General features: G+C 43.8%; 1 protein-coding gene across 1 annotated transcript; it reads right to left on the reverse strand.

Annotated features, from left to right (window-relative positions):
- Positions 1-389: 389 nt before the first annotated feature.
- LOC140065802 (ferritin, middle subunit-like) lies at positions 390-9793 on the reverse strand. The gene is made up of 4 exons (XM_072113368.1): positions 9557-9793; positions 9170-9316; positions 2169-2294; positions 390-646 (listed from the first exon to the last, which is right to left on the reverse strand). The coding sequence occupies exons 1-4, from the start codon at positions 9656-9658 to the stop codon at positions 491-493; spliced, it is 531 nt and encodes a 176-aa protein (XP_071969469.1). The 5' UTR covers positions 9659-9793; the 3' UTR covers positions 390-490.
- Positions 9794-13808: the final 4015 nt, after the last annotated feature.

The raw sequence follows: 13808 nt of genomic DNA on the forward strand, positions 1-13808 counted from the left end.
CCACGTTTTGAAGCAGTGGATGGCATTGTTCCCCACTAAATTGAATAGGCAATTTGATACTGACTTTGAGTGGATATTGGCTCTATTGACTTTACTCTGGCAGTCTTCAGGCCTAAACACCGGATGTTTTGTACAAGTAAAATAAACTGCTGCAATTTAGTTACTGTTGATGTGCAGTGTAGCTTTCATCTAAACAAAAAAGTCACTATTTTTTAGTGTTTTAAAGGCTTGGCTTTCCAAAGACCCAAATGGAAATATTGTCTGAAATTAGGTATTTTGTATAAAAAGGTGCTGGCATTTCTTGTATATTCAGAAGCCTTGGAAATGAAGGAACACAATCTTTAAACTACCGATTTTTAAGAGACATGTATAAAAAAGCCACACAGAGACAGATGCATTGTATGTCTTTATTATATCACTTCAATCATATGGTTATACTAGTGATATGGTGAGCTGACTCGTGGTGCGAGTTTACTCCATTGGGCAGGAGTTAGCTGCTTCCGTCCATACTATGCTTGTCAAACAGGTATTCACCCATGCCGTTGTTGGGGACGCCCAGGCGCTTCAAGTTGGTGATATGATGCCCTATCTTCTTAATCCGCTCCACGTGTTCCCTCAGATACTCAGATTCCAAGAAATCACAGAGCTGGAGGTGAACATAAAGAGCAAGTTACACTTTTCAATCAATGATGTGCACACAAGGTGTGGCATTATGTATTTATTACTTAACTATGCTGGAATACAAGTGGCACTCAGCAGCCTTCTTTATTCAGCCATCGGCAACCGGCCATTTAGCACACTCCTACACTTTGTTAAAGGAAATCACTACTCCTAAACCAAACATACCTGCTGTTTGGGGTTTAGATACTTCTGCCGGATTATATCTTCTTTGGGTATAAAAGCATTAAGCTAGTCCAGAAAATGTCTTTAGACAATATGAAAATTAGGTTCGGTCGCTCTGGCCCAAAAGGGGAAAGGGTGGCCGGAATGTGATGCATACTAGAGACGTGCATAATCACGTGCAACCCGAGGTTGTCGATCACCGCTCCCCAATGACGTCCTGGGTAGTGACGATCAGAATAAGGATGGCAGTGGCCATGCGCCTCTTAAATGCTGCCGGTGGCATATCGCTGATCGCGAGTATTAGCGGCAGGTGTTTGCTGCAATATGCAGCAAACCCCACCTCTGTATGAAAAGAGCTAATCCGGTGAGCCCTCTTCATACAGCCTCAGAACGTGAAGAGAAAGAAAAATAACTGACACTAACAGAAAGCAAAGTTTCCCTTTTCTAACTGGTCCATTAAAATAGATACTTTGCTGTTGCCCGATCCATCCATTCAAATTACAAACGGAAAACTGGCCCCATTTACGCGATCGTCAGGGCAACTAATATCCGGTCGGATACATCCCCATAGAAGGCTTGCGTGCTCTATCTTCGGCCATAAGAAAGTCCTTGTAGCTCTATTTTCTTTAGAGAGAGAGGGGGGGGGGGGGGATGAGCAGCGCCATATCTCCAGTGCTTAAAATATGGGCGCTGTTTTTTTAATTTAAAAATGGTTTATATGGAATAAAGGGGGACATTAAAAAAAAAAAAAAAAAAAAAAAATACTATAAGGTGCAGTATCATGTGTGTGACCGTGCCACACAGCTTCCCACATAACAGTGTCCCATTACAGTGCCCTCATACAGCTACATATATAATGTCCCTATAACATTGCCCTCACAAAGCTACACACATGACAGTGCCCTCGTACAGCTACATACAGTTGTGTATGAGGGTACTCATGTGGGTAGCTTTGTGAGGGAACTGTAATGGGGAAACTTTTGCATAACTTAACAGTGCCCAAGTGGCCACAATGGGCTTTATGGGGCACTGTTTTGCATATAGCTGTATGAGGCACGGTTATGGAGGCAGTTACATTTATGAAATGCAGATAAATTGCGCCAAAACACAGTATTAAATGCGGTGTACAACTAACCTAAATAACTGTGCACCAACTTTCCAAGACAAATCTGCCTCATTGTGTTTAATAGTATGCAATGTCATCTGAATGTTTAACAATTCAGTGCGTAGTATAGTAATCTTTCTAGTTACTTGGAGGGTGGGCCCAAGGTACCCCAGTCCCACACTGTGTATATGTATTCATATCATGGCATTGTGTTACTCACATGGGGGTCACTTCGACTTGTTGCCACGTTATGTAGTTCCAGTAGAGCCTGGTTAACATTCTTCTCCAAAGCCAGAGCTGTTTGCATAGCATCCAAGGGGTTTCCCCACTCATCTCGCTCTGGTTTCTAGACAATAACACAACATATCAAACAAATTATATAAGATTTAAAAAGAAAGATGTAAAAAAAAAAACCCAAGGGATTCTTTAATAAGTTATATATAATAATGCAATGCTGCTACAGTACCTCTTATCGCCACAAGATGGCAACACCAAGGTCTTGTAGTCAGATCTATCAGCGTGTCACAGGTGAAAAACTGGTATAAGTTGCTGTGCCATCAATGCAAGTGTTGTACCATATGTGTAGACTGAAAACATAGGCACACATTTATAAAGATTGCCTTCTGCTCTACCCAGTCTACTCCAAATGCAGTGAAATTGGTGGGCTTGGATTTTATAGCTTTCAATGTGCGCCCCAAATGACATGTCTACTTTATTCTTTGCGTTGGTATGAACAAAGGGATACCAAATTAGTATAGGTTTTATAATATTATCATACATTTAAAAAAAATGTTGCCATCTTCTGGCAGTAATAATTTTTTCATACTTCGGTGTACATAGCTATGGGTTGTGTCCTTTTTTGCAACTTTTGATGACATTTACAATACTTCTATTTTTAGGAGTGTACGGCCTTTTGATCACTTGTTATTGATTTTTTTTTATATTTTTGCAAATGGCAAATAAGTACCATTTTCGACTTTGGGCATTTTTTGACGCGCTGATACCCAATTTATCAATATACCAACGGGTTTTCACTGCATTTACCCCAAAAATGAAAATGGCGCCTAAGGTGTTTATGATTTTTACTGTTCATTTATATTTTTATGACTTCTGGGGTGATTTTTTTGGCTTTTTTAATTTAATTTTTTTAAAACCTTTTAACTTTTTTTTAGTGGCCCGTGCACCGCCATCTTTTTGAAGCCACTGACACCTTTGCTGGCAGCGATGGACTGGTTGACACCCACGATCAGTGCTAGCATATATTGCGGTAAGGGTGATACCACACGTCATGTTTTTAGTCTGTTTAAAAACGCATGCGTTTTTTGACATTTTTTCCCCTCCCCAATTATCCAACTAGATAAACAGGTTCAAAGCAGCCAAACAAACTGATGCGGTTTTAAATGGACTAAAAAGGCGATCTTGCTTTAAAACATTCCAAAAAACGGGACGTGTGGCATCACCCTTAATGGCTATGGATAGGGCTCAGCCTGTGAGCCCTCTCCAACTGCAACCAACGCTTGATGTACTATTACATCATGCGTCGTTAAGGAGTTAAAGTACAATCCAGTAAGACTTGAAATAGTAGAAAAAGAGAATGGCACTCATCATTTTTTGTTTTCTTCCTTTGACGTTTATTAGAGCATACTCACATACAAGCAACAAACATGGTGAAGGGAGGACAACCACAACAAAATCCAATGTATGGGATTGACGGCAGTTTCGCAACTCTATGACTACAAGAGCTGCAAAACGTTAAAGTGGGGGGGAAGAGTTCTCATTTTCTACTACTGCAAGTAATTATGTATATACTTATGTGGCATTTATTTCCTGTGATCCGCTTCCTGCTGCAATTTTTTCCTTGCTCTGTTTACCCTGTGGTCCTCCCTATGAGATGATGCAGGATTACCACCAGCTGTCTTTTGCACTATAAATGTTTTTTTTCCTCTATAGTCCGAAACACACAGGGGGACATTTACTATGGCGTTTCCGCCAGTTTTGTGGCGCTCTCACCACATGTTCTGCTCTCCTATCTATTTATTAGCTGTTGGGGACAGAAAAAAATGACTTTTTCCGTCTGCTCCGACTCTTCTCCGAAAAGGGGCGTGGCTTTGGCGGAGTGGAAACTCAGAATTAATATGTGTCACAGCCATTTTTGGGCGCTGTTAACTGGCGGAAAGTAGACCAAAAGAAAACTGGTCTAGCAGGGACTGTTGGACACATTTCTGGTGCTTGGGACAGATTTTGGTCCCAGGGACAGAAAATGGGCTCGGGGACAGAAATGTCTCTGCACAGCTCTACAATATTAAATGTGTATCCTCTTTCCGAGAGCAGGTCGGTAACAAAGCCAATGCAGACACCGACACTCTAAGTAAATGTCCCCCACAGATCCTACCCACAGAATGTGTATCTTTGCAGATTCTGTCACATTTAAAAACACATTGCAACAGCTGAAGAGAGATTTGCCTAATTAAACAGCTGTTAACACTTGCATTTACAAGATGCATGTGTTAACACAAGGGTGAAGACACACATGGCGTTTTTGGGCCGTTTTTACTAAGTGCGTTTTCAGATCGTTTAAAAACGCATGCGTTTTTTGAAACCGCATGCGTTTTTAATGATCTGAAAACGCACTTAGTAAAAACGGCCCAAAAACGTCATGTGCGTCTTCACCCTAAGGCCGGCGCCACACGTGGCGCTTTTGTCTGCACTTGCAAACGCGGACAAAGTCGCGCCCACCGGGGCGGGCCTCGGCCCGATCGCATCGGCGTTTCTATGGACGCAAAACACCGGCGGCTCGTTCCCGATCGCTGGCGTTTCCATAGAAACGCCGATGCGATCTGGCCGAGGCCCGCCCCGGTGGGCGCGACTTTGTCCGCGTTTGCAAGCGCAGACAAAAGCGCCACGTGTGGCGCCGGCCTGAGGGTGGCTTGCCACGTTGCGATTTTCTCATGTTTTTAAACGCATCCAAAATTGAAAGTGGGAGGGGGGGTCTGCCTGAAACGCATATGAGTTTTGCCCAAACCCCCTCCCACTTGTTTTAGATGCGTTTAAAAACTCAGGGTGCATCCATAAATTGTTTTTCTGATGCAGTTTTTTTGAGACAAAAGCAGGTGTGGATGATAATGGGTTAAGACATAATTCATGGCGCGTTCACACGTTGCGTTTTGACCTGCGTTTTCATCGCGTTTCAAACTCATATACAACAGCTGAGGAGAGGTGATTTGCCTTATTATATCACTTAACATTTCCATTTACAAAACGCATCGTAAATCCGATGTTAACGCAACGTGTTAACGCATTCGTTTTCTTAACAAACTTAAACGGTAATGTAATTAGGCAATGAAAACGCAACCAAAATGCAATGTGTGAACGCAACCTTGAGGGCGCGTTCACACGTTCCGCTATCGTCACATTCATAACGCGACGCTAGCGCACAGTGGGCGGGGCTTGGGCCGATCACATGCATTTCTCTGGAAACGCATATGCGATCGCCCCATACTCCGCCCCCCTGTGCGCTAGCGGAATGTGTGAACGCGCCCTGAAAGATGCTGCTTTTACACCATTCCTGGTTTGGGCATCAAAAACTGCTTCTGAAAAAGTGAATATCTGGATGCCCCCTCAGTAACGGTCAACACAGCATGCAACACATAAGGCATATTTATAGTGGTGGAAATCATGCATAATCTTAAAGAGGACCTGTCACCTGTAAAAATGGCACTAGGAGCTGCTTACTTTAGTAAACAGATGCAGCAGTGTTACACTACTAGTGAAATCCTGTAGAGACTGCCGGGCTTTACACTACAAACGCCAATCCGAGCTGTAAGCGGTCCAGCGTATTCATGAGGGGACGGTCCTCTTCCCCAGACCACCCCACCCACTCCATATGCCAGTGGTGACTCCCAAGTGGCAGCATCGGCTAGCGTTATCGGAAACCTCTGACCGAGTTTGCAGTGTGTTAAGGAGGTCGCACTGGTTTCGGACGCCATCTTGACTACTGTCCGCCATCTTAGATACAGCGGCCATGTTCCCTGACCATTGTCAAGTTAATGTCATGATTCAAACTTCATTTTATGTAACCTGTTTGCTCGCCTGTCAGCTAATACCCTTTGACAATTAATGAGAAGCCAGTCTGTCCTTGAGGCTGCATAATAATATGATTCTGGAGCCACTTATCATCTCCTTCTCAGCAAACTAGTATAAACAATATCTGTGTACAAGGTCTCTGAGAACTGAGCACAATTAATTCACTTTTTTTCTTAGAATATGCTGATGTCCAATAGCTTTGCAGTATAGTATTCACACCCCTTTGATGACTCTTCTGTCTGATATAAATTATGCATTTTGATTATTAAAGGGGAGAAGAGCTTGACTAAGAGATTGACATGTCTTGGTCTCTATGTTCAATCAAGGGTTAATTAGGACTCACCTTACAAAAGTCAAGAGGGCTGTTGGGGCCCTGCATAAAAATCCCTAACAATATTTGGCGTCCCTGGGTGGGCCTGTCTCTGCCACTCACTATAGTAATGTCTCCTCCCCGCAACGCCCACTTGGGTTGGTCGGTTGAGACTTCCGGAGATGTTGTCAATCTCACTTTGACGTGGTCTGTGAAACATCCTCTATTCCCTCTGTACGTCCCTCCACCACATCTCCAGCCCAGTGTTCTGTGCTTCCTATAAAGTTCTGGCCAGACTCCAACGTCTCAATAAAATCCAGGTACACTTAAGATGGTTTTTAATCAAAAAGGAACAAAAGTCAGTCATAGGCTCTGTAATACAGTTGGGGGGCTCGTTCTTGCTTAGTCTGTTCATGGGGTACACAGGAGGACATCACATCATACTGTATTCTTGTTCCACAACCAAATAAATTCCTTCAAGTCTTTTTTAGATTGTCAGGGAGAAGTCTAAATGCAGCGATCTACCCCTCCCAAATGTAAATGTTCTCACTAGCCTGTAAACCACAAGATAACAGAACACAGATTCCAAGCAACTCAATATGGAGAAATTCAGTTTTCCGTGAACATCAAGGTCACATAAGACACACACAGCATTCAGGCAAGGCCTTAGACTTACATGTCAGTCCTTTACAAAACAAAACGCAGCTCCAACAGCCCCCACCCTTTTGTTAACCCCTTAAATGCCAGAAAGCAGGTACCGGAGACATTGTAACACTTTTTCATAGTAATTTTTCTCTAATTATCGGGATCAATAAATTTTAATAATACTCAAACAACCTCCCACACTCCAAGACCCCTAGCAGACGCCCCAAGCATGGTCAGCTGTTTTCCTACAAAGCCCCACAACAGCTTTTATGGCTGCCAACAGCAATCAACTTTCATCGACTTGAAGGGAATATAACTTAAAATGGCCGCCACTGAAAAATAAACTGACTTAAGATGGCCGCCACTGAAGGATGGCAGGGCGTGTCATCTTCTCTAACCACCAGATACAGGGGTGGAGTCTGGGTTACAGGGGCCATTTTTCTCTCCAAGGAAAATATAATAAAATCTCTTTTTCCTCAAATTCTTTCCACATCAAAAACTTTGAAATGTCCCTTATCGCCCGTCTCTTTCTTCATTGGGCACTCTGAAGGATTCCTGTCACTCTGTCCTGGTCCGTCTGTCAGTCAGAGGCTATAAGTGTGTGTTTGCAAAGTTTTCTCACTTGTACAATCATCAGATCATCTGACACATCCCAAAACCTTCAAACCTTCAATACTTTCTACTTCAAACCCAAAACTACCAGCCCTTATGTCCGATCATGTCAACTTGCACTTTTCCATCAGTCCTACTGAACTCAACAACCTTCTGTCTCTGTGCATCTTTACCCTTCATGTGGGAACCAATCTTCCTTCTTGCCTATGTCTGCAATGCAACGCACTTGGCTCAATTCCAATTCACTCTGCTGTGCTCTCTGTATCTACAACTACGATACCGTTACAGGGACACATCCCCAAAGATTCAGCGGATGCCAACATCTCGATTTATTGACAAACAAAGAAACTAGCTACCAGAGAATATCTCACAAAGGACGCTACACCAAGCCACTGCCTGACTAGACTGACTAAAACATGCCTCGCTAAGATGGAGCCTCGCTAAGATGGTCCTTTCCAAGTCCTGCTGACCAGTGCCACGTCTGAAGCTAGAGGAGAGGAAGCGGCACGACACCCACATGGAGCTGCAGGAGCGGTTCAGGGAGGAGCTGCAGCACGAGCAGATGATATTCAGACGGTGGTGAATCTGAAGAAGATGGGGGTCTCCTCCCCGCACCGCGATGCGCGTCACAAGAGGAAGGCGCAGCGGGAGAAGCTCCAGGCGGAACAGGAGGAGCTGGAGAGGAGGATGAAGGACCTACAGACCTCCAACGAGATGAAGCAGCAGGAGCTGGAGCAAGTGCGAACGCAACTGCGGGAGGCGGCGGCCCGGGCGGAGCTTGAGGAGGTCGCTTTAAGAGGTTGTAGGTCTGCAGTCTCAAACAAGGGGGGAATTGTTAAGGAGGTCGCACTGGTTTCGGACGCCATCTTGACTACTGTCCGCCATCTTAGATACAGCGGCCACCTTGGGGGGGGGTATGCTTCCCTCTTAGAAGCTATAGGGTTAAATGTTTTAATTCAGCTATTTTTCTCATTTAAACTGTTGTTTGGCTTTTCACAATATCCTTGGCATTTCTTACCGTCCTTCGGGCCTCTGTATTCTTGTTATTTATTTTGATTATTAAAGGGGGAAGATCTTGACTAAGAGATTGACATGTCTTGGTCTCTATGTTCAATCAAGGGTTAATTAGGACTCACCTTACAAAAGTCAAGAGGGCTGTTGGGGCCCTGCATAAAAATCCCTAACACAGTGTACAGCCCAGCAGTGTCTGCTAGTGTTCTCGAAGATTACGCTAGCAGTGTAACACTGCTGCGTCTGTTGTAGCACTAGGAGCTGCTTACTTTAGTAAGATACTCCTATAGCCGGTTTTACAGTTGACAGGTCTTATTAAAAGGTAGGACAACACCCCCACCCTTCCCGGCGCAACCTCAGATCAGTTTAGACTAGGTTTGACCCTGTAGTAAATGCTGCCTGCTGCCCCCTTCACATACAGTAGTGTTATGTGGAGCGAAATTACAACAAAAGTGTCAGAAAGAGAGGCTTATTACGTGGATTGCATAGAATCCCCCTCCCCCCCCCCCTTATGTCCATTACTTCTAGGGAGAACGATGTTCAGTTTCCTTCCCCCTCACCTTGATGTCCTGTAGATTAATACGTCCCCCACGCTTGTTCTGGAACTTCATGAATTTCTCAGCATGTTCCTTTTCCTCATGGCTCTTCTCCTTAAAGAACTCAGCAATGTGGTGCAGGGCAACATCATCACGGTCAAAATAGAAGGACTTAAGAAAAATGAAGAAGTTAGAAAGCATGGACAATTTATTATCCAACTGAACAAAAAATCCAACTTTTATACCAATCTTATTATAGAGATTGTGAATAACTAGCGTTTAACCAATGTGTATTTAGTGGTCCCAAGGATCACAAAAAAAAGTAAATATCAGCACACAAGTATAAAAACACATTGCAGCCATATCTTCTCTGTTTCCCAGTTAGTCTTTCAGAAAGTCCCCAGAACTTACCATAGACTGGTAGGTGTAGGACGAGTACATTTTGAGGTTGATCACACGGTTAACTGTCGCCTCGCTGTCATGGCTGTAGTTTTGGCGCACTTGAGAGAGCATCTTCCAGTTGGTTATTGGAAACTTGGTTTTAATAGTGTAAGGTAATAGAAATAAGTTCTGCTGGCAGCGCCAAACAGGGTTCCGTTCAATCACTGTTGAAGCAAGAACTCTCTCTGACTGGAGGCTTCCAATCACTATGAGGGCTTTTATAAGCTGAAGTCACACCTCACACTACACTGATCACACATCCCACTTCTGCTGAATCACCTGGACACCTGAGCCCAGACCTTGAATTACTGCAGAGTCATGCTACTCCCAGAATAACAAGATGTCACCTTGTTCTGTTAATTATCCTGCCTATTCTCTTTCCATTAATTATTTCACTCCCGTGTGGATTAAAATATCTGTTACATCGATACAGCTGGACCGTGTGCAAATCTTTCCTGGGAAGTACCTGAGCCAACCACCTGGGGGCAGTATTACAGTTACTTCTATCAACGTAGAAATTGTACATTCATGTTGTAAACCAATGCACAAATCCATGAAGGTAGTCACTACTATGAGACAGAAGATGTGCGTATGAAAAATATACTTTATAAACAATTGTATGTACAAACATGACGTAGGTATGGGTACAAACACAATACATGTTAACACATATGAGATCCGGTCAAGGCCCGCCCCCTGTGTGCTAGCGTCGCGTTATGAAAGCAACACTAGCGGAATGTGTGACAGCGCCCTAAAACACATGTGTTTTTAAACAGACTGAAAACGCATGCTTTAAAACGATCCAAAAACACTGAGCGTTCACACGTTCCGCTAGCGCCGCGTTCATAACGTGACGCTAGCGCACAGGGGGCGGAGTTTGGGGCGATCGCATATGTGTTTCCAGAGAAACGCATGCGTTCAGGTTATTAATCGCATGCGTTTCCCGGAAAACACATATGCGATCGGCCCGAGCCCCGCCCACTGTGCGCTAGCGTTGCGCTATGAACGCGACGATAACGGAACGTGTGAACGCGCCCTCAGGGTGAACACACACGTGGCGTTTTTAGGCCGTTTTTGGGCCGTTTTTATTTAGTGCGTTTTCAGATCGTTAAAAACGCATGCGTTAAAAAAACGCATCCGTTTTGGTCCGTTTCTAATTGCGCAAATTTGAAAACCTGGACAAAAACGCATGCGTTTTCAAAAAAACTGATGCGTTTTTAAAAAACGGCCCAAAAACGTGTTCAAAATGCAATGTGTAGCATCACCCTAAGGGCGCATTCACATGTTGCGCTTTGGTTGCGTTTTCAATGCGTTTGAAACGCATATACAACAGCTGAGGAGAGGTGATTTGCCTAATTTCATCACTGTTAACGCATGCGTTAACAAAACGCATCGTAAACGCGATGTTAACGCATGCGTTAACAAAGCGTTAACGCATGCGTTTTGTTAACGCATGCGTTAACATTGCGTTTACAAACGTAAACGGTAATGTAATTAGGCAAATTACCTCACATCAGCTGTTGTATATGCGTTCCAAACGCAATGAAAACGCAACCAAAACGCAACGTGTGAACGCGCCCTAAGGGTGAAGACACACATGGCGTTTTTAGGCCGTTTTTGGGCCGTTTTCAGATCGTTAAAAACGCATGCGTTTTTGACAGGTTTGAGCAATTATCTTAATTCAAACTGGTCAAAAACGCATGCGTTTTTAACGATCTGAAAATGCACTAACTAAAAACGGCCTAAAAACGCCATGTGTGTCTTCACCCTAATTATATCACTCTTAAGCTGGTGCCACACGTAGCGCTTTCTCTGCGCTTGCAAACGCAGACAAAGTCGCGTCCACCGGGGCGAACCTCGGCCCGATCTCATCGGCGTTTCTATGGAAACGCCTGCGACCGGGAACGAGCCGCCGGTGTTTTGCGTTAATTTAGCGCAAAACACCGTTGGCTCGTTCTCGATCGCAGGTGTTTCCATAGACCGCGTTTACAAAACGCATCGTAAACACGATGTTAACGCACGCGTAAACGTAAACGATAATGTAATTAGGCAAATTACCTCTCATCAGCTGTTGTAATGCGTTTCAAACACAATGAAACGGCATAAAAACGCCACGTGTGTCTCCACCCTAAGGGTGCTGGCACAAGTGGCGTTTTGAACGCATTTTTGGCCCATTTTTAAGCAGTCCATCACAAAGCGCATGCGTTTTTGACCAGTTTCAATTCAGATAATTGGTCAAACCTGTCAAAAACGGATGCCTTTTTAAAAAACACATTCGTTTTTTGACGGACTGCTTAAAAACGGGCCAAAAACGCCACGTGTGCCATCACCCTTAGTGGGCCACTTGGTGGGCCTCCCCCCAGTAACAAGACTGTCCCCCCCCCGCCATAGCCACACTGTCCCTCCTGCATAGATACACTGGGGGACATTTACTTAAAGTGTCGGTGTCTGCATTGGCTTTGTTACCGACCTGCTCTCGGAAAGAAGACACACATTTAATATTGTAGAGCTGTGCAGAGACATTTCTGTCCCCGAGACCATTTTCTGTCCCCGAGACCATTTTCTGTCCCTGGGACCAAAATCTGTCCCGAGCACCAGAAATATGTCCAACAGTCCCTGCTAGACCAGTTTTCTTTTGGTCTACTTTCCGCCAGTTTACAGCGCCCAAAAATGGCTGTGACACATATTAATTCTGTCTGAGTTTCCACTCCGCCAAAGCCACGCCCCTTTTCGGAGAAGAGTCGGAGCAGACGGAAAAAGTCATTTTTTCTGTCCCCGACAGCTAATAAATAGGTCTGAGAGCAGAACATGTGGTGAGAGCGCCACAAAACTGGCGGAAACACCATAGTAAATGTCCCCCACTATCTCCCCAACATAGCCACCCTATCGGGGCGATAGGGTGGCTACGTTGGGGAGATAGTGTATCTATGCAGGAGGGACAGTGTGGCTACGGGGGGCCACATTCCATTAGCTACACTTTCCTCCCTCCGTTGTCACACTGTTCCCCCCATATGTAGGCTAATTTTCCCCCCTACATAGTCACACTGTCCAACCACCCATAAGCCACACTACCTACCCCTACGTAGCCACACAGTCCCCCCAAGTCACACTGTCCCCTCCAACTAGCCACGCTGTCCCCCCCAGGTAGTCATACTGTCCACCTTACATAGCCAAACTGTCCTCTCCCCCACAATGTTGCCCCCTATATAGCCACACAGACCCCCACACCCATAAGGGTGATGCCACACATGAAACTGTTTTTGGTCCGTTTTTAAGCAGTCCATTAAAAAAACGCATGCGTTTTTTGAAACCGCATCCGTTTTTGACAGGTTTTACCAATTATCTTAATTATAACTGGTCAAAAACATTGCGTTTTGAAACGCATTATAACAGCTGAGATGAGGTTATTTGCCTAATGACATTAATGTTTACATTTGCGTTTACAAACTGTAGCGTTTTGTTAACACGTTGTTAACTAATGCATTAACGTTGCGTTTACATTGCGTTTTGTAAACGTAAATGTTAAAAGTAATAGTAATGTTAACCCCTTAAGGACGCAGGGTATTTTTGCGTATTTCTCGCTCTCCATCTTAAAAAATCTATAACTTTTTCATTTTTCTGTGTAAACAGGGCTTATTTTGTGCGTAACAAATTTTACTTTTCCGTGATGTTATTTATTATTCCCTGCCATGTAGTGGGAAGCCAGAAAAAAAATTCCAAATGTGGAAAAATTGAAAAAAAAGGCATGTGCGTCACGTCCTTGTGGGCTCAGTTTATACGACTTTCACTCTTCGCTCCAAACAACACCTGTACTTTATTCTTTGGTTCGGTACGATCGCGGTGATACCATATTTATACAGGTTTTTTGCGTTTTAATACATTTTCAAAAATTAAACGAATGTGTACGAAAAAGAAAAAAAATTTTTGCCATCTTCTAACTCTAATAACTGTTATATAGTTTGTTGTACAGAGCTGGGGAGGTGTAATTTTTTTGCAAAATGAGCCGACTTTTTCATTGCTGCCATTTTGAGGACTGTGCGACATTTTGATCATTTTTTATTCCATTTTTTATGTTATGTAAAAAGGTGTAAAAGTCGCGTTTCGGACATTTGGGCGCCATTTCCTGTCTCGGAGGTCACTGCTGGTTATAAAAATTTTTATATTTTGATAGATTAGGTATCGCCGCATCCCAAAATGCCTGATGTCCAAAAACCAACCACTA

This window comes from Engystomops pustulosus, chromosome 6 (genome assembly GCF_040894005.1).
Source record: "Engystomops pustulosus chromosome 6, aEngPut4.maternal, whole genome shotgun sequence".
NCBI lineage: Eukaryota > Metazoa > Chordata > Amphibia > Anura > Leptodactylidae > Engystomops > Engystomops pustulosus.

Bases quoted from the DNA above. Each gene is read 5' to 3' on its own strand.
- LOC140065802 (XM_072113368.1), bottom strand. From the start codon at position 9,658: ATGCTCTCTCAAGTGCGCCAAAACTACAGCCATGACAGCGAGGCGACA. The intron at 9,317-9,556 runs GTAAGTTCTGGG...ATTTTTCTTAAG, and splicing joins CCTACACCTACCAGTCTATG to TCCTTCTATTTTGACCGTGA. The intron at 647-2,168 runs GTGAGTAACACA...GTTCACCTCCAG, and splicing joins CAAGTCGAAGTGACCCCCAT to CTCTGTGATTTCTTGGAATC.